The sequence below is a fragment of the Harpia harpyja genome, chromosome 13 (genome assembly GCF_026419915.1).
Source record: "Harpia harpyja isolate bHarHar1 chromosome 13, bHarHar1 primary haplotype, whole genome shotgun sequence".
In the NCBI taxonomy this organism is placed as follows: Eukaryota; Metazoa; Chordata; class Aves; order Accipitriformes; family Accipitridae; genus Harpia; species Harpia harpyja.
In genome coordinates this window covers 32,824,485-32,845,222 of record NC_068952.1, presented here as the reverse complement: position 1 = coordinate 32,845,222, position 20,738 = coordinate 32,824,485, and the positions used below count along the sequence as shown (strand labels likewise).

The 20,738-nt window shown below is 35.6% G+C and overlaps 1 protein-coding gene across 9 annotated transcripts in view; it reads left to right on the top strand.

Moving 5' to 3' along the window:
* Positions 1-20,738, top strand: part of RYR2 (ryanodine receptor 2) — a 449,694-nt gene that overhangs the window by 318,942 nt on the left and 110,014 nt on the right. For all 9 annotated transcript variants that reach the window (XM_052805738.1, XM_052805746.1, XM_052805744.1 and 6 more), the window contains 10 exons: positions 599-689; positions 3,862-4,002; positions 4,822-4,985; positions 6,988-7,066; positions 7,747-7,836; positions 8,977-9,114; positions 11,337-11,414; positions 14,381-14,456; positions 17,061-17,187; positions 20,411-20,526. In XM_052805738.1, coding sequence (XP_052661698.1) covers positions 599-689; positions 3,862-4,002; positions 4,822-4,985; positions 6,988-7,066; positions 7,747-7,836; positions 8,977-9,114; positions 11,337-11,414; positions 14,381-14,456; positions 17,061-17,187; positions 20,411-20,526 — 1,100 coding nt within the window. The remainder of the gene's footprint in view (positions 1-598; positions 690-3,861; positions 4,003-4,821; positions 4,986-6,987; positions 7,067-7,746; positions 7,837-8,976; positions 9,115-11,336; positions 11,415-14,380; positions 14,457-17,060; positions 17,188-20,410; positions 20,527-20,738) is intronic.

Here is a 20,738-nt window from a genome sequence, read left to right as displayed (position 1 = left end):
TTATAAACTATATCACATTGATCATTTTATATATATATATAACTTTGATAGGAACCAATAAAATGGACCAGTGTTTGCTATTTATCTGGAAAGGTTTAATGTCCATGCCATTCTAACATACATGCTATACCTATTTCTTCTGTCCTTCCAATTGGTGCCCACTGCTGCGTGTCTTGTTTAGTACATCTAAAGAGTTAGTGCTTTTATGTCTTTATTAGTTTCTGGGATATTTTTAAGAGCCATTGAGATATATTACAAGAAATTAATGTTATAGCCATTTCTCATGGGCATGGTGATCATAATACACAATATCAACATTCAGGTTTTTTTTCCTTGATTTTCTCTGTCTATAGATCACATATTTTCTCTGCTGCTTTAAAGCATTTGATTTGCAGCTTATTCAGAAGGTTTTCTTCGGTATGCACTTGTTTGCTTTCTTTTGGACACATTTTTTTAGTGCCACAAGCAAAATCCTATTACTTTACGAATTTGAAGAATTTTAATGGCATAGAACTGACATGTTGCTTTAATGTATTTGTTAATTATTTACATGAAACTATGCTGGTACACCTTTTTAAAATGGTTTGTCTGCTTTTAGGCAGTTGCGGCCTTCCATGATGCAGCATTTGCTGAGAAGATTAGTATTCGATGTTCCTCTATTAAATGAACATGCGAAGATGCCTCTCAAGGTAAAAGTGTGTTTTAGTATTCAACAGCATGCCTTGTAACAAAATGCAACAGAAAATACTTGCATGGAGAATATTCTCTATCTTGTAACCTTATCTCCACTCTGCAATAATCTAAGACCATAGTTCTTGATGATAAATTGCTGCTTCGGCAGGAATTCAGTCTAATTTACATCCATCCATATGGAATTATGAAGTCTGTGTCTAATGTTTGCTTCTCCTTTAATTCTCTCCTCCTTTTTTAAGCCCATGTGGGGACAGAATAGAAAAACCCTTGGGGGCAGGGGGCAGAATCCAGTGCAGAAAGGAAGATAGCAATTGATAGTCTGTATGTACCCTTACTTCTGCCCTCTGTGTTAGTTCTCCCTGCTCTTGGAAAACGGACTCTTTTTCTGTGGTTTGCGCTTGGAAATCTAAGCAGTACATGTTTTTTAACAATCTTCCATTTTGTTTTCAGCCCCCAAAGGTTTCTCCATATCTTTTGATTCTGATTCCTAATGCACAAGAAAAATGTGGTTTTTTTCCTTTCTGAAATGACACATTCCTTAAAGACTCCTCAGACTTCATCAGCAGTTCTAAGAAACATATCATTTCCCACCTTACCTACTGCTGTTTTTCAGCAGTCCTTTTTAAGGCTTTCCCACCACAATTTTGAATGAGATATTTAATCTTTTCTTATTTAATGTTTCTTTATGGTTTAAAAGCCACATATCAGGATTAATTGCATTTTTCATCCGATTTCTTTGCCAAAATACTCCTCAGAGTTACGCAGGCTTCTACTAGCCAGATTATGGTCTCTGACCTCAGATGAGGAATTTAAATCGTCAGTCTCAAAGCCAGGAACTGCTGCATGGTGGTCTTTCCCCTGCTAAGGATTTCATAATTTGGTTGTGTCCTCCAAGAAGTGCTCAATCAAACAATGCCAGAGCAGCCATTCTTTAGTGCCTATGTGTGAGGAAAGCAGTTGATAATTTAGTATAGTGCCCTCAAGGGGACCTTTCTAATGTATTATGACATTTTATGTGCTGCAAAAACCAAATAGTAACTTGGCGCTCCCTGCGTGGCTATGGTCCTTCAGGGTTTTTTGGCAGGAAAGAACAACCCCAGCTCCCTGAGATCTGTTCATCTAGGACAGCAGGTTTTTTGATCCTAGAGTCATGACTGCAGTGAGTTTCCCATATTGCTGAACTGAACAGGAAGGAAGTAATAATTAGATCCTTTTGGCAATTCAGGCTTTGGGAGAATATAGATATGAAGAGAACCATGGTGGTAGCATGGGCAAATGATTTTGTCCATTGACACCTAAACAAGTAATAGGAGTTTCTGAGGAAAGCGACCTCTTTATCTGAAGATAGAACTAGAACTTTTCAAAGGTTTCACTGACAGTAAACTTATTTTCAGTGATTTAATAAGGGACTCCTACTTATATCTACTAACGTGTTTCTGACTTGAAAGTACTGTGTGTATTCCTTATGGTCTTGCGCTAGCAAACAGGTTATAGTAGTCTAAAGAGACAGCTACAAGTTAATCATGCATCTGAAAATGTGATTTTGAATGGGAAGAGTGGAGGAAATCATGAAGGCTAAATCAGAATAGAGTGTTATCTACTGTGAATACTTTTGCTGGTTTCTGCAATTAAAAATTACCTCAGGTTAGGCAGCATGTGAATTCAAATCTGTGATGCTTTTCCTGTATAATTTGGTGTGAAATTTCTGGAATAGGGCTGCCTTGTTTTTATTTCCTCTTAAATCACATTCAGTGCTTCATCAAGGACTTGTCTAAGAGTAAACCTGCCTTTACTCTTGGCTAGATTTAAACCTCAAGTCTGGCCATTGCGTAATAGAATTTATTTTGAAAAAAACATTTTCAAATACATCTTAGACTCAGAGTCCATATTTCTGAGAGCCCTGTAGTTCTACATGAATGATAAATCTTCTGTCTTTTTACATTATATATGCATGTAAGTTCTTCTATCTCTTTTTTCTTTAATCATCTGACAATTTAAATAGTACATAGATAATAATAGATTATTTAAATCTGAAGATATACAAATGCATTATATGGATTGTATTATTTTTCTGATCCATGACAAATACAACAGAACTGCACAGAATTGAGGTTATATTTTTGGTTATCAACACATCAGGACTTTTTTTTTTTTTTAATGCCTGTCTTTATTTCTGCACAGTTATGTTATGAATATCTGCATTTTCCATTTTGGCATTTGTTCTGACTGGAAAAAAGGGAATCCTGTCAGCTCTTTACTGACTGTGACTTGTAATATTTTGCCAACATGCTTTGCAAAGTGATGTTGAAACAATTCTCTTTTTCTCTGAGGAACCATTAAAATAAACTCTGAATTAAAATTCCAGCTAAATTTTTTAGAACAATCATTCTGTGCATTAGGGAAATCTGCCCCTGAGTAGGACTAGGTTTTCATACTTTGCTATTGCCAGAATGTATTTGTTTGGGATTGCCTTTACTGACAGATGTGCAACTAGTTTTTCCTCTTCTTGCCGGTGACTCAGGGACATAGAGGACACATTAAGCGCAAAATTTGTGATGTTTTAGTTTGGCAGATACCCAGTAGCAGGTCTTTGCACCATTTGAGTCCCTGATAATCTGGAATCTTGTAATCGCTTAAGAAGAAAGTATCCCTGAAATATGTGTTTAGGGAAAGAGAGGGAGCAAGGATAAAGGTCCTCTGCTCATTGTAATAGAGGGCAGGAGGGTAGACTGATAGCAGGTTTTACAGTCCACAGAAGAGATGAGTCACACTGGGGAGTTATTGTTGAATAGCTCTCAGACATGTAAGTAATAATGGGGACCTAGGTGAAATCATGGTTCTACTATCTTACCCACCAAGCAGCAGTGTTTGGAATAGTGGCACACAGATGGAGGTGAATTCTTGTCTTCAGCTGAGCTGTCAGAGTTCTTGTGGTGTTGGGGAAAATTATCCTCTGTCACATGCTTTTTGCATATGCCACCAATGTTAAAAGAAAGAACTGCTCATTCTGTGTGTATATCCACCAATGATTTAAAGAATAGATACACAACATGGCTTCTTGGTAAAGTTAGAAATTTTTCTGGCAGTGTCTGTGTAATGGTCAAGTGCCAGAATGGAAGAACATCAACAGTTACATTTTTTTTGCTTTCAAAATATGTTCTGTTTTAGTTGCTGACAAATCATTATGAAAGATGCTGGAAGTATTATTGTTTGCCAGGTGGATGGGGTAACTTTGGTGCTGCCTCAGAAGAAGAACTTCATTTATCCAGAAAGTTGTTCTGGGGTATTTTTGATGCTTTGTCTCAAAAGGTAATTAATTTTAATATCCATCTCCTACTGTAAAAGCCTTACTGTGTAACCTTTTTTATTTAATCTGTCATTTTACCCAGCTTTTAGCAACACAGTGTTATCCACTTTAAAGGGAAAAATATAGGCTTTAGTAAATTTAAATCTTCCTCTTATAGCTTCTGCTTTAACGTAGGTATACCATTTTGACTGCTTATTAAAAAAAATTGTATAGCTGATGAAGTAATCTTGAGGTGTATCTGTACAGGTCAACTACACTTCAGACCCCTAAAAGCAAATTGAAGCATCTGCAGGTGACTGAAAGCTGCACGTTTCTACCTCACACACTATCCTTCCTTAAACCATAGTCCCTTGCTTAGTAGTTGTAGTTTCATCACTCTTGAATCAATTCTATGTTGGACAAAAGTTTAATAATAAACCTTGGTATGTATTTATTATTCATTCTGTGAGTATTGTTAAACAACATGCTTAAAATTTCATGAGTTTCATTTCAAATCTAGGTATTTAGAAATGCTATGCATATTCCTGTGCTATATTCTCTTCCCAGACATCTGAAAAATGCCTAGTGTTGCTCTCGGTGAAGTCAATACTTTTCCCATTTACTTCAGCAAGAGCAAGACTTGTTCCTAGCTCTATCTATAGTGTATAATATGCTTCGTACACTCAGTTTCCTTTATTTTCAGAACAAAAGATTCAATTTCACACTGAGTAAGAAAGCCATTCTGTGGCTGCTTGGTTTCATATATGGCTAGTATCAGTTTCAGCAGTGATGTTGATACTTTCCAGTCACTACTCGCTTTCTATCCCCTGTGTGTTCCACAGAAGTATGAACAAGAACTGTTCAAATTGGCTTTGCCTTGTTTGAGCGCAGTTGCAGGGGCCTTACCTCCAGACTATATGGAATCAAATTATGTCAATATGATGGAAAAACAGTCTTCAATGGATTCAGATGGGAACTTTAGTCCTCAACCGGTTGATACATCGAAGTAAGGGATTATTTTGTTGCAACTAGTTTTTTTTATCACCAATGTGTAGAAGAGGGATGGAGTCTGTTGTTGGTTATTATGTGAACTTACGGCTTTTATTCTCTTCTGAACACTTATCTTCTAGATAAAATGGAGAACTTAACTTTATATTTTTATTTTTTATTTATGTACTTATTTTAAATCATATAAAGAAATAAATATTCAGTTACATAACTAATTTCCTGGTCAACCTAGAACATTTTTAATGCATTTTCAGCCTGAAGATAGAACTGTCCAGTTACCTTTGTATGTCTGCTGCAAACAAACCAGCATGATTTTAGGAGCAGAAAAAGTAGGCTAGTCTATGTCACCCCTGTCATTATTAACACGTGCCAAGACACTAATTCCAGTGTGTGTGAATGACAGTGTACCTACAGAACATCATGATGATGATGATCATGCATTCATATAATCTCTTTTTACTATGAATAATGGGGAATTGGGCAGAAAGATCTTCATTGTCTCTAGGCAGTCAGGCTCTGCCCATGCTCTTTTAAGTACATTAGCCAGACAAAACACATACCTAAATGGTATTTTTGTGCCCTGATTTTTGGCTACAGCCAGTGCCCCATTCTCCTTTGTATAGAATAGTCTTACAGCAGTGTGGTAATGCACTATATCTTGAAAAATACCTCTTGTAAGACATTTGCTTCAATTGCCTTTGTGAGCTTTCTGTCTGTATTGACATTCAGAACAGAATACCATCAGTAGATTGATATCTTTGTTACAGCATGCTTCTGTATGTATGCACATCGAAATATGGTAGTAAAAGCCATAATGTAGACTGGAATATAGATATTACATCAGTGACAATTAAAATTCATTTGTCTAAGATTTATATAAGATATATAAAGATTTAACAAAGCTTAGTAAGGATATTATACTATCATTTAACTAATTGAAGATGACTTTATCTGGTGTCACCTCAGATGAAAATTGTAGGTAGCCAGAATTTATTTGAAAAACTCAGAAAATGTTACTTAACATTACCTAAATCATCAGTCACCTCATTGTAACAGGAATCAACAGTTTTGTGATGATTCAAGACAAAGAAAGCACTGCTTTTATCAGTGTCACTTCCAACCTATCCTATATTCTTTTAACAAGCAAATCTTGCATCATATTACTTACTAGTCCTAGACCTATTTATATGAAGCTATAGATAATATGACTTGTCAATTTATTGCATTTCTGAAGCTATTAAAAAGTATTATACCGTTAGAAGAATTCCCCTTGAAATACACACTTCCAAACGATAAAAAAAAAAAATGGATGAGCATGCTGGATGAATGTTTTCTGACATTTGTGTGTGGTTAGGCTCTTGTAAACTGTTACTCTGACATAACATTGTTTTACATTTCTGCTTTTTCCCACCCTATGACTGAAGATTAAAAACCAGACTCTTCTACTTTGCAGTAGATGGCACCGTAACACTTTTGCTGCCAAAATTCTTTGTCTTAGGAGGGAAGATACTGCTATTTCATAAGTGATCAAGAAGCAATTATTCCCTTTCATTTCTAGGAATGCAGATGCAGAAAAATACTGATATTTGATCAATTATTTTTGGAAGAGGATTCTGTCTCTAGTGCTTGTTTGACTAAGGATAGCTGCTTTTTCTTTACTGCTTAAGAAACCTTAACTTCTGCACTGTCTTGTACATCTCTTGAAGGATCAGTGTATTTATTTGTGTTTTTTCTATTTGTAATAAGGATTTTAATATTTTTAATATTCACTGGGGTGTTGGCAAAATAAAGCCTTGAGCATATAACTTTTGAGTTGCTGTAAGTTGTAGTGCTTCAAGCATATAATAAAATTTATAGGAATATATAAAATAGATGATTTGTTTCAAAAAGGACTATTAGCACACTTAGTTTATAATGGACATGTGCAATAAGTTACCACCGTATTTCTGAAACTGTGGGTCATAGTGTGATATAATGGCTATTTTTCTCTTCACTTTCAGCATTACAATCCCTGAAAAGCTAGAATATTTCATTAACAAATACGCAGAACACTCTCATGACAAATGGTCAATGGAAAAGGTAAAATCTATATTCCTGTTAAAGCAAAATCAGAATTTTTATTTTATTTTTTTATTTTTTATTTATTTTATTTTTTATTTCATTTAAAAAATATTTTACTCTGAATATTATTATTTTTCATAATGCTACAAGTTGTTACATAGGTAAGATATAAACCTGTATTTTCTGAAATGCATTTGGAGGGAAAGTTCTATAAGTGCACATGAGTATTTTAAAATAGTGTTTCATCATTTCATTATTTTTGTTGTTGACTTTTGAGTAAATATACTTGCTAGTTGTTTAAGAGTTTTATTGACTTGAAATTTCAATTTTTTAACCAGAAAACCTCTTTAGGGTTTTTATTCCTTTGTGCAGGTTGTGTGTCCAGTATTAAAAATAGTTCCTCAACTGTAGCACAGTATTCTGCTCTATATAAATATTTAAAAGAAAAATGTATTGAAATGTTAGCTTTGTGTAATCATTAATTTTCAAAAAGATGGCATGCTACATAATTAATTTCATTATGTGTAGATAATATAAATGTTGGTTGAGAAATTGTTGAGAAAATAATAGAAAGGAAATTTTAAGAGAACATCTCTGCAGAAGCATTGTTTGGTTCCTTTGTACCAATAAAAATAGGATTTTTCGTAATTTTTTTGCTTTTCCCCATTTTTTTCCTCTCTTATTATTACTGTTTTCAGTTTGCCAATGGATGGACATATGGTGAAACGTATTCTGAATCTGCAAAAGTGCAACCATTAATGAAACAATATAAGTTACTGTCTGAAAAGGTAAGGAATTTGTCCATTCTTGATCCAGGGTGATGGAAAGATTGCTTCATTCACTGTGAAAATATCGGCTTGTGTTTACATCACTTTAAAAATTTATTTGGAGTATGTCACCTAATGTATGATTGTTGCTTTCCTCAAAATCTCAAAAAGAGATAGAAGAGTTTTATTGTACAATAAATAGGCCACTCAACCTATTTTCTCTCATGTCTGAATTTACATGGCATAATTTATGGTGAAACTGAAGTGTCATGTTGCCAGTATATTTTTACAGTAAGGTCATACAGGAATGCCTACTTGCTTAGTGAAGACTTAGGTTTAGGCTTTGTCTGGTCTGCAGCAGAGGGCCATGAAGATGATTAGAAGGCTGGAGAACTTGATAAATGAAGCAAGGCTCAAGGGACTGGGTTTGTTCAGCTTAAAGAAGAGAAAGCTGACAGGGATATAATCTCAGTTTCCCAGTACCTAAATGCTAGTTATAGAGAAGATGGATATATTCTTTTCATAGGAATGCACAGTGACAGGACAAGAGGCAATGGGTGTAAGTTGCTTCAGCAGAAATGCTTTCTGGAAATCCTTCTTATCTTGACAACTTAAAACATTGGAATAGGTTGTCCAGAGAAGTGGTGAGATCACCCGCACTGCAAATATTCAAGGCATGGCATGGCAAGCCCTAGATAACCTAATGTTGATAACCACTGATAGCCCAATTAGGTTAGCTTATCTGACCTCAACAGAAGGTTGAGCCGGATGATGTCCAGAGGTCCATTCCAACACAGACATTTTTTATGATTCTATGATTATTTTTTTTGTTTCATGTAGCAGACAAAACACCATATTACTGCAGGTAATTACTGCTCCAACCTTTGAGTTCATATCTGAGCATGCCATTAACATGGTTGTCCCTGTGATCAGCAGCTTCCTGCAGGGCCAGAATTATTCTGCCCACCTCTAAAATGATAAATAAACTTTTTAATATCTTATATGATTTATTTGCTTCTTTGCAGTATCCCTGGGCCATAAGGGCTGATTTCAGTACATTTCTTTGCATCTCAATATAACCAGGCAAAAGCCCAATAGTTATTTTTTGCTCTGTACAGGTACATAATAAACAAGGCAATTATTGCATGTGCATTCTTCTAGGAGAAAGAAATTTATCGATGGCCAATCAAAGAATCGCTGAAAACTATGCTGGCATGGGGATGGCGAATTGAAAGAACACGGGAGGGAGATTCCATGGCACTGTATAATCGGACACGTCGCATATCTCAAACCAGTCAAGTGAGCCATTTTATTAAAAACTTTTTTTAAAATAGGACATGCAAAATCTGCTCTCCAATCTGATTTTACAAGTGGTGAAATAAGCCTGTAGCATAAAAATATGTGAAAGCATTTTTTTACAAGCAATTGTACAACTGAAGATTGGTTTGGTTCTCTATTCAGTGAAGCTGGAACTTTCTTTCCCTTTTCCAAAGTAATATATTAATAAACATTTTCAAAAAAACTGTACAAAACTGAAATAGGAATGTATTTGTTCACTTGATTTAAAGTTAAGTACATTATTTAAGAGAATTATTTACATCAGTAGGTGATTATGCATTAATAGTGAATATTAATATGATTTTAGTCAGCTATTTTTTGAATTTGGTGGCTATTGATGCCTTTAAGCATGTAAAGAAATAAATAAAGGTACGTATATAAATTATTTTTATTTCTTTTTTTAAGGAAAATTAATACAAACATCAATGTTAATGCAGCATAAAGTTTACATCTATAGACAGCCAAAATTCTGAATTTTTTTTTTCCTTTAGAATAGCCCTCTCAAATCAAAATGCTGTTAAGGATAAAATGGGGAAATACTGACACTGTATTCTCTTAGAGCTCCATATACTTTGCAATTAAACTGGGGAGGGGAGAAAATCTCTTTCTCATTTACCCAGACACACATGGAGCCAAACCAATGGGGGAAATAAAATGGAGGGGTAAAAATCTTTCCCTCTTCTCTCCACTCAGCTCTGCACTATTTACATGTGTGAGTGGTGATACACCTGTGAAAAATGAGCAGTTGAACCTGCCAGTCCACTCTATAGACACTAAAAAGTGTATATCAAGTGATTTGATTTAGCACTTGGGCTAAACTACACATTATAGTTTGCACACTCTAACTGTCTTCCAAAATTCTTGACTTCCAAATGTACCGACTTTTGGGTGTTTATAATACCAGCCCCAAAGACTATACTGACAGACATATTCGTATATACTTTAAGCATAAGAAGCTCATTAGAATGAATGAATAGCTTTACGGCTGAGATTCAAATTATATCAACATATGAAAACAGCTTTTGTAGCGAAGTTACAGTCTTCCCTTACTGTAATGAAATTATATAGCTTTTCTAGAAGAGTTTCTGAAGCCTAAAATATTTCTGTTTTTCAGAGTACACTATCATATTAATACTCATCCTGTGTTTAAAATGTGTTGTGCTGTCATCACACATATGCAGAAAATCACATTTTCCTGCATTTAGCTGAGAAATTTTAAGTATATTTAATCAGTATCTTCATGTTAAAGTAAGAATGCTTGCATTGTTTGCTTTAGAAAACAATACTTTATCAGTATTTATTTACTGTGTACTGCATGTACATCCTTTGTGCTATTCTCTATTAAAAATACCTGCCTTTTGAAAGGAGGCCTTTGAACTTCTAGGCCTTATACATGCTCATATACATGCATATGAACATAATATCAGACATAGAAACAAAATTCTGGACACTGTTCTTTCTAAAAGATATACCTGTGAGGGACATGTATCTTTTACAGCAGAATCCATAGAGGAGAGCCCAGCAATGCCCCTTTTCTAGCCACATTTCTTGCATCAGTGCCTTACCATCCAGGGAATCTCCACCATTGTTTATCCTTCTTCAAACATTTGTGTCAATGTAACGAGCAAACCTGTGACATATTTATGCAGTAGGAAGAAAGAATGACAAAATGGTGATATTTTCTGAGTGGGGAGGAGGGACTGAAGCAAAAAGATGCGTATTTAGTACATTCTATTCCTACATGTAGAAATAGGGTTGAAAAGCCAAATTGAAAGTTTGATTTTTGCCTGAATTCACCTTAAACTAGATTGTCTGAAATTTAGCCTGCTGAGAAAAAAAATCTCTAGAAAATGCAGAGATTTAATCATAACTTTAGTACAGCATTATCCACAGTGAGTTCAAGTCTTAAACGAGTTCAAGTGAAATTTGCATTTGAATGAGGGGGATTTGTGTCTGATGGCTGTCTGTCTTTGGGAACAAAATATGTAGACCCTTGCCTAAATCGTCCTTAATTTTACCACCCTTGATGTATTTTTAGTTGGGCTACATAAGATCCTTTTTCTCTCTAGAGATATACAAGTGACTTTTTCCTTAAGTTCTTTCATTACTTTCAGTGTCTTGTTAATGGTAACTTCATATCAAATGCTTGTATAACTCCACTGTTTTGCACGTTTGTCATTCAGATCTCTGTAGATACAGCCCATGGTTACACTCCTCGAGCGATTGACATGAGCAATGTCACCCTCTCCAGAGACTTACATGTAAGTCAGAAAGACTTAATATGCCTACCCTGTTTTTACAATTTATTTTTTTCTTTTCTTCTGGTTTATTTTAAACAAATTTGGTGCCTTATGTTACTTTCTTTTATATGCTTTGATTTTGGTTTGGGGTTGGGTTTTTTTTTTTTGTCTTTTTCATCATTGCTCTTTTATCCTTTGTTGCTTTAAAAAACATGGTTCATGTTGAAAATCTTCAAAGTTTATTTTAGTCCTGGATTGATTTTCCCAGCTCTCTTTGTGAACATCTGTCATTTTGAAGAGAATCCTGTTTAGAAGAGCTTGCATCATCAGCTTTTTTCTGTTTATCATTCATTTCTCCACTGTCTTCCCAATACATTTTGTCATTGCTTTTTTTTCTAAACTGAAGGAATAAGATTCAGGACCCATTGTTACAACAAATATTATGAGAATAGAGAATGAAGAAGTTGGGGGTAGGATTTTTGACAGATCTACCTGTGGATTGCTGGTATTTGGGACAATATTTTTTTAAGCAATAAACAAACAATGTTTCTGTCTTTAGAAAGTTAGGGTTTTTTTCATGGTGTTTGATGGAGTATGGTGCTAGTTTTTACAGTCTACTAATTTACTGTGAGTATGGTTACAGTATTATGTAGACACACACTAGATATAGTTTTAAATTAGCATGAGTGTTTGTACCCGTCTAGTGATGGCAACATGGTGTTCAAAGCTGCCTGCAAAAAACTCCTGAAACACAGGATTAAGTTTGCCCATACTGAGCTCTGTCATAGTGCAGTGAAACAAGCAGCAGCAGTAAAGTAATTGGCTAACTGTACAGTATATACTATACTGTACCTCTGATGAAATTCTCACACTGGATTTCACCTCGATTCCTATCTTGTCATTTCCAGTTTTATATTTCTAACCATTGTATATTGCTGACTAGCTTTACAATAACAAGAATTTGCTGCCAATTAACTATCGTACTTGCATTAAAACATTCAATAGATAGCTGATTATTCCAAAGAGTTAATAAAACTGATAATTGAATAACACTACTTCTATCATTACACTCTTATCTTAAAATAAGGGAACAGCTTCATTATAATTACATCATTGAAGATTTGTATAGAGTCAGCATAGTCAAAAGACTGTGCAGACTTTAATACTCAGGAAACAACTCTTGATGTGAACATCATCATAGTATTACGATGCAGTAAACCAAACCCAGACAAAAGTAACCATCCTGTCACAAACCACAAAAGAAATGGCATTAGAACTTCTATTACTCCCTTGTTTACTCTTTTATGCTATACCCTCGAACATTTGTCATTAATTTTTTTTTGCTCTGTAGCACTCAGCGATAAAGCAGAGCTGGCTGGCTTTATGATTCATTTGTCCTTAATTATGAAGAGAGGTCTTCTTTGAAACCAGCTTCAAAATCTGTTCTGTAAAAGCTAAGCAAATTTAATTAAAATGCAATTTCAGGTATTAATTGTCCTGATACTGTCATTCAGGAAATATCCAAATATGTTAGATATTAATGAGATATGAGTTTTAAAAATGAACTGTATGTGATTTTGAACTTTTTTCTTACTGTTTAGTATCTTTAAAGTTGGAGTTCAGGGTTAGATTCCTCAATCTTGTTTTAAATTACTGGGAAAAGTTAGCTGGTTTGAACAAAGTTGTTGGTTTGATTTGTTTTTTAACTAGTACGTAAGAATTGGTGCTATTTAATGTTTACATCATCCTGTGCATATACTGTGCTAGCAGGGATCATGACCATGTCTAAAACTGTAAGTCTGGGAAATACTTCACATTTTGGTCTTGAGTGGTCACATCTTGGCTCCATGAGTAGCTAGGTCTTGCTTTGAGACCATCTTCATAGCACCCTGCTTTCCAGGGAAAGAAAACCCAGTCTACACTACATTCTTCCAAGGTCCTAATCTGGATTATCAAAACACCAAGACCAGAGTGTGCATGATAGAAGGCATCTACCATACGGGAGAGATACTTGTAATAATGTATCCACTGGAGAAAAGTTTATGAAACAAATTGTCCTATAGACAAACAAGATATGGCTGACAAGTTTCAAGTTGTTATCTGAATTCACGAGTATTTTCCCAAATAAAGAAGTTGATATTCAGAAATACTGGTTACTCAAAACCCTTATTGAAGGTGAGAGGAATATTTCTGTAGGTCCGTGAAAGGAGTAAAAAGTGAAATCTACAGAAAATTCCACCACTGCATACAACTAGAGTGTATGCAATCAGGAGGACAGGAGAGGTGGGTTTAAAAAGTTATTTCATGTTGAAATAGTAGTTCCTACTAGTTAGAGACTGGAGAGCTTGTCTGTGTTTTGCTTAGTTTGGGGTCTAGCTTCTAGTTTACCAGTCTGAAAGAGTTTGTTTCACAGGAAGAATTTACTTATCTGTTGTGCACACTGGAGGAGAATTTCATGCTGAATAAAAAAACGTGGCTGCATCTATGGAGTCCCTGGTAAAATGGTTGGTGCTTTTAACAGTGTGCTCATACAAATGAGTATCCACCTCGACCAGGCTGTATCTATGGGTTTATAGTCAGTCTGCCACAGCCAGCAGGAACAATCTTGATTTAGTCCTCCAGCTTGCTGTTTTTGTTTCCCTTACCACAGCCTTCAGGGGGTTCTTGCTGGCATTGTTTTGAGAATCAAGTCCCTGTCTGACACCCCAGTACTCTTTCCAGACTACTCCTCTTTGTGGTTCCTCCTTTTTCATATTAACAGCTTTCTCTTCAGCTCTGGGTTCCTAATTCCTATACGTATACCCATACTACCCAAATTCTATATTATAATTTTTCAATAAAAACTCTTGTTTTCAGTGAACCATTACAGTGTGATTGTATCGAACCTCCCAGAGAACAAAACTTGTTATTTTATATCAACCAGAAAATTGTCCTTCTTGGGGGTTAACTGTTGCAACACATATCACTAAGTTCTCTATTTTCCTAAGGCTATGGCCGAGATGATGGCTGAAAACTACCATAACATATGGGCAAAGAAAAAGAAAATGGAGCTTGAAGCAAAAGGTAATATTAACTATAAGTATTTACAGTATTTTAAGATCTCTGTGATTAGCTTAGGTTATGTATTTGAGAAAACAGATTGGAAAAAAAAAAAAAGGAACAGCAAATTTAAAGTGACAAAGAAGAAACAAGTATCTATTCTTAATTAAATATTTTGTGATTTTTGTGCCTGGAAGTTTTTGATAGTACTGAGTGTTCCAATTAAAATATATCAAAGGAAGAGAAGTCAAAGCTTGTAAATAAATTAAAGCTACATTAATACATTTCCTTCTAGCATTAATCTTTCAGACTATTGCCCAGTGGGCTCTGATTTCATTTGAATTACTTCTTTTTTTTGCAGGTAGATCTGAAAGGGTGTTTACTAAGAACTGTACATATGGTATATTGAATTGACAAGTGGATAAACCTAGAGCAGATTCTTGATTCCACATAAAAATTGCATGTGGTCCATGGTCTCTGCTTACCTAAATGACAAATTTTGTCATATATTGTGTAATATACTGTTTTTCCTCTGTGTTAAAATAAATTCTTTATTTGCGTTAAAGCTAAATTTTTTTTCTGCAGATAACATTATTTTTGCACAAGGAGGAAACAATATTTGGAGAAACTACAAGTTCTCATTTGCAAATGACTGAAGCTAGGGTTTTTTCTTATCCAAAGGTGTCAAGTCTAATTGTATGCACCAAACCTGGCCATTTTTTTTTTTTTCCATTGTATGCTTGCCTTTTTTATTAGCTCTAAGCTTCCAGCAAAAGTACAGTAGCTAAGGTTTTATGAAAAATTAAAGTTCCACCCGGAATTGCCTTTGATAAATCACTATGAATTTCTATGCCTTTAATTATATTTCCCCTTAATACAGCTTTTATTTTAATTTTTATAGCCTTTTTTTTTAAACTTTCTTCAGGATAAGTAGCCACAGGATGGGCTAAGTCTGGGAAATTGTAGGCTATAGGAAGACTAGATATTTAAATGGCTCAACTGTATTTGGCAGCTTTGAAAGCAGATTTTTGCCTCTGAGCAGCACTTCAATGAGAACACTGTATAGTATTTGTAGTGTTGTGCAAAGGAGCGTAGTGCTGAGAGGGCTAGAGGAGGCGATAGTCAATGAAGGAAAGGCTTCTAATGGAGAGTTGCTTCGTGTGAAAAGTACATGTATTTGTCAGCTGAGCAAAACCTGCTCAGAGTGTAGGGTTTTTCCTCCAGTATACACATATGGTAGTCTTGAAATATTTTTTTATACATGTGTCAAGAACAGGACATTAAGGCGGACTTCAGATGCAGAATACTCCTATTTTTCATTTAAGGCTTTTCACATACACAAGCATGTTAGCCACCTGAAAATCGCCAGTGTCATTCCCTTTCATTGAACACTTTTCATGTATTAATTGTAATTGAATAATCTATTATAGTCTTAATGATTTCCATAGATAGGGCATGTATGCTTACTATGCTTATATACATTTTTGCATGTCTGTCTTCAGCTGTAATAAGGTGGAATTAGATCACAATTGTGATAATAGAATAAAACCCAATCATCCCAATGTTAAAGGCTGTACTTCCTAAAAAAACCCAAACCAAACAAAAATACCCCATCAGACTTGCGCACTAGTTTATCATTTTGCATGTACTTAAACAGATGGAAAATTTTAGAATATGTGGCGTACAAAATCACCTAAGGATATGTCTCCAGTATTTTTTGGAGGGAGTTTGTTCCTTTTTTTTTAATATTATTACTGGAGACTTGCTGTAGTATTTTTTCTGAGATAAGTCTGATCATTACCCTTACAATTTCCTGGGGTTTTGTAGCAATTATCATAGGAATTTATTGTGTTCTGCTCTATGATGGTGATTTTATGAGGTGAAATCCTAAGAATGTTGCTTTTTATGCATATATTTATATTAATAAGTGCAACTTTATTTTTCTGCCAAATTACCTACGTTCAGACAGGTATCAATACATCAGTTGTTTGTAAGCAATACAAATGCAGTTTATTCTGTTTACCTCTCTGTTTTAGCAGCATTCTTTTGATCAGATTGGACAGTTGTCTGAACCACATTTGAATAATGTACTCTAATTTTCTGTCTTTAATTTATTACTGTAAAGTAGAACTGTATCACTTTAATACATTTTTAGATATGCGTATATCTTGCTAAACTCCATAAACCCTTTTTGCTGTCATCAGAATGTTTAAAAGCAGGACTCTGTTTGTATAAGTTTATATATTTTTTTATATCTTGGTTTTCTTATGAAATGATGTTATTTATTGAAATACTTTAAGTTGCATTAAATGAAATTGTAATTATAATACACGTTCCTAACATTTAAGCACTTTTTTCTTCTTTAAGAGTTTTTGCTTTAGGTTCAACATATTTACCTTGAACTTGCAGCAGTTGTGGCTGCAAACATAATTCTGACACCATCGTCTAAAGTTTCTATCTGAGTATTTTTTAGGTTTGCATAAAGAACAGAAAAGTACATTTTTTTTTATTTACTAGATTTTACTGTAATGTACTATGTATTATTATGACGGTGCTTTTACGTGTTGGGATTTACCATGTCAACAGATAACTCTTTAACTGCTTTTTAATTTTCTTGATGTTCCATAGTAGGAGGAGGCAACCATCCTCTTCTTGTTCCTTATGATACACTCACAGCCAAAGAAAAAGCCAAGGACAGAGAAAAAGCACAGGATATTCTGAAATTTCTACAGATTAATGGATATGTTGTCTCCAGGTAATTTTCTGTTCACTGTTAGTGTCACAGAAGGTTTCTAATACTCCTCAGTAGCCTTTATTATTATTATTGTTGTTGTTGTTGTTGTTATTATTATTATTAAAAGAAAAATCTATGGTTATTTTTAGGTTTTAGTACCTGGGAGTAAGGACAAGCTCCTTCATATAGAACACTGTTAGGAAGAAATGGATTACGGAGTTAGTAGCAGGATTCTTGGAATGCACAAGCATAGTTCTCCAGAATGTCTGTGTGTCTTCTGCCTCTCCTCTCAATTTGTAGTGTTATTAAAATATTTTAAAAGTGAAAAGTGATGATTTTAAATTTTTTTTTAAACAATCCACAGTGTAAATGTAATAATAGTGAATAAATGTAGTAATCAACAGGACATTCATAATTCAGTACATATACATGCTGTTCTCTGCAGAATAACATGCATAGTTCCTTTTGGTTTTAATATGACGTATTTACCTGCTAAATGCAGCATGGGTAAAATTTTAATTAAATTGGAGGCTTGTCTGCCTCATCAGCATGGCTTAGGAAATGTGAGTCACTAGGAAAGGCTGAAAGCATATCTGAGATTTGTAGGACTTGAATGTTAGTAAGTGAATGAAACAGTCACAGAGATGGATTTAACTAATCATTGTGAATTAATTAGCCTAGCACGTCTACTTAAAATCTGCCTACTTCCTTTCTTTTATATCACATACGAAATCCAGCCCATTTATAGAGTCCCACAGCTAATCTAATAATTCTAGGTAAAATCTTTCAGGATAGCTGGAGTAATTCAATTTACTTCCCTTCAGTGCAGTAGGATGTGCAAAGAAGGATGTCAGTCAGCAAAGGTTTCTTTTCTAATCCCCTGTCAAAATGACAAAAGACTCCTCAACTGTATTCAAGGTTACATGTTCCTTTTTGACTAATCCTTTCTATTTCTGTCTAACTTAAACACAAGCGAGAAGTGGCTTTTGGTTTTCGGAGGAGTAGAAGGCTAAGAGGGATGGTAAAATAATTATTAACTTGGACACACCCATCATCTAGTAAATAGTTCCTGCCACATCTACATCCAACTGTGCTAGTCAAATGCAGGTCTTTCTATCAAGTTAAACTCAATGTACCTGCTGCTCCTGTGACCACTGTACTGTCTAACAAACAAGCATCTGATTCATGGTTTTCTTTGGTCTGCTTACCACTTGACTTTCTGCCACATATGCTTTGCACACATTTCTTTCCAGTCTTTTATTTGACAGTGACCATTCTGGTCTAGTGCACCCTCAGGCAGGCTGGGCTTAGGGAAGATACAAACACTTGTGCCCAGCCAAAACCAGCACACAAGCACATGGCACTCAGGCACATGGCCTGTGACCCATGGTCTGACTCCAGCTGCTGGCACTGAGCCCCTCACTCACCTTACTGACACTGCCTCCCCACATTAGCTGTTTTTTGGGACACACAGCATTGCCACCCCAGTGGCTGGCAACTGGGACATCCACTTGCTCCAGTTGCAGACACCACAGACGAGGGGTGCCTTACCCCCCTGCCACTGTCTGACTCCAATTGCTAGCACCAAATCCACTCACGCCAGTCCCCTGCAGTAGCTGGCAGTCTGGGCTCAAAGTCTGTAGGACCCATAGAGATGTTCCCAAAAGCTATGGCCTCTCCAACTACTGATGCTGAGCCCCTCATTCACTCCTGTTGCTGGCACCACAGGCCTGGGGGCATCTACACCCCAAGCTGACTCCAGTTGCTGGCCCAGTATCCACTCACACTGGTTTTGCCAGTAGCTGGCACTTATTCCTTGCAGCACACACACACGCATGGGATAGTGAGTGAGATTAAACAAAGAGATAGTTAAGAAAGTATTTCGTAAGAAGATAGGACAGACTCTAGTGGTGAGGAGCAGGGCTCAGTCAGACAATTGTATTGACAGACCAGGGTTTACATGCGACTGCCCTTTTTATACCCCTTTTTGTCTTTTCTCCCCTTTGCTCTTCTTTGATCCTCCTTCCCTGCACATTCCATCAGTAGTTTGTGTACTGCCACTGACCTGCCTTGAATATTCCAAATCCTCATGTTCTTCATGTCCCCTCCTCTTAGGAGTTGCAAAATCCAGGTGGCCCTCTCCAAAGCTGTGCCTGAAGTTTCTTAATGGCCCATTAATTAGTAACTGGAGACTTTTTGTCTCCAGCATTGTCCCTTTTATCCCTTGTCTACCAGGTTAGTGTTTCTATGTGTTCTTGTTTATGGCTTCCCTATTATAACCCTTTTGCATTGAGAAGGTCGTTGATCAGATAATCTTAATGAAGCAGATACTATTGTACCCTTACAAGAGCCAGCTGACAAAGCTATTTTAGTTCCAGAATGTCTTTTTCTGGAACTGAACCCTACCATCAGCAATGTTCTAATTTAAAGCGGAAAAATGCACTACACAGGCAGTTACGTTGAGTAGGTATATTTTTTTAACTTGTGAAATAACTGAGTACTAATGTGCTTGGTGCCTCTGACAGTGGGGTGACTGACTGTGTTGCTGGTTAAGCATAGCTTCCTCATGTGCCGTCATTAAAGTTCTGATCCTGCAGAATCAAGGCTTATGTCATTGGCAACTTGTTGCTAGCAGACATCAGCCCACATCATGGAACCACTCTCAGCAGATTCATACTTGTTGAAAGAAGATACTTTTTTCGTATCAGACTAGTAACTATGATGGAACATACTGGAAAAGGTAAACTGCAATTCCATCACTTTGTTTTGGTTTTCCCCTGATTTTTCACAAATGCTACATAGCTATTCAAAGTTCTTCCATTACAAACAGACTTTCAGGGAAAAGTCATGATGAGGGAGATGAGATTTACTTCTGGTTTGATTGTTTAAATCAAAGTACTTTGGCAGTTTCAAAACTCTCTCACCCAAGAATCAATCCCTGGAGGCAAATATAAGACAGTAATGCCTTACAAGTAAGGGAAAGAAATTAACACAGTACTGGATTAATCTGATTGACTGGTCTCATTTTTCTGTAACCTTCTATTTGGGAAATCTGAGCTGTATCTTAACAAATTGCTCAAAACCTAAATAAGCATAAGAGTACTGTTTACTTCAAACACAGAACAATTCTTATGTTAATAAGCAGTTAATCATTACTAGAGAAAATGGCATCAGACTACATGGAGAGGTAAGACCACTTCAAGTCCTTCTACATGTGTGAAAATTGACTTGCTTCTTTTTACAGAGGACTTAAGGACCTGGAATTGGACACGCCTTCCATTGAGAAACGCTTTGCCTACAGTTTCCTTCAGCAACTTATAAGATATGTCGATGAAGCCCATCAGTACATTCTGGAGTTTGGTATAGTACTCCTTGTGCATTTTCTTAAGAGTTATTAACTAAGATGTTTGATATTATAAGAACAACTAGAAAATTTCAAAAAAATGACACATTCTTGGACTAGTTTTCCCTCTAGTTTCCTATAGTTGAAGATAATGATGAATTTTAGAAAGTTATGTAGTTTCCATGTTCATTCCAGTTTCCCATATTCATTTATCAGATGAAAACTGTTC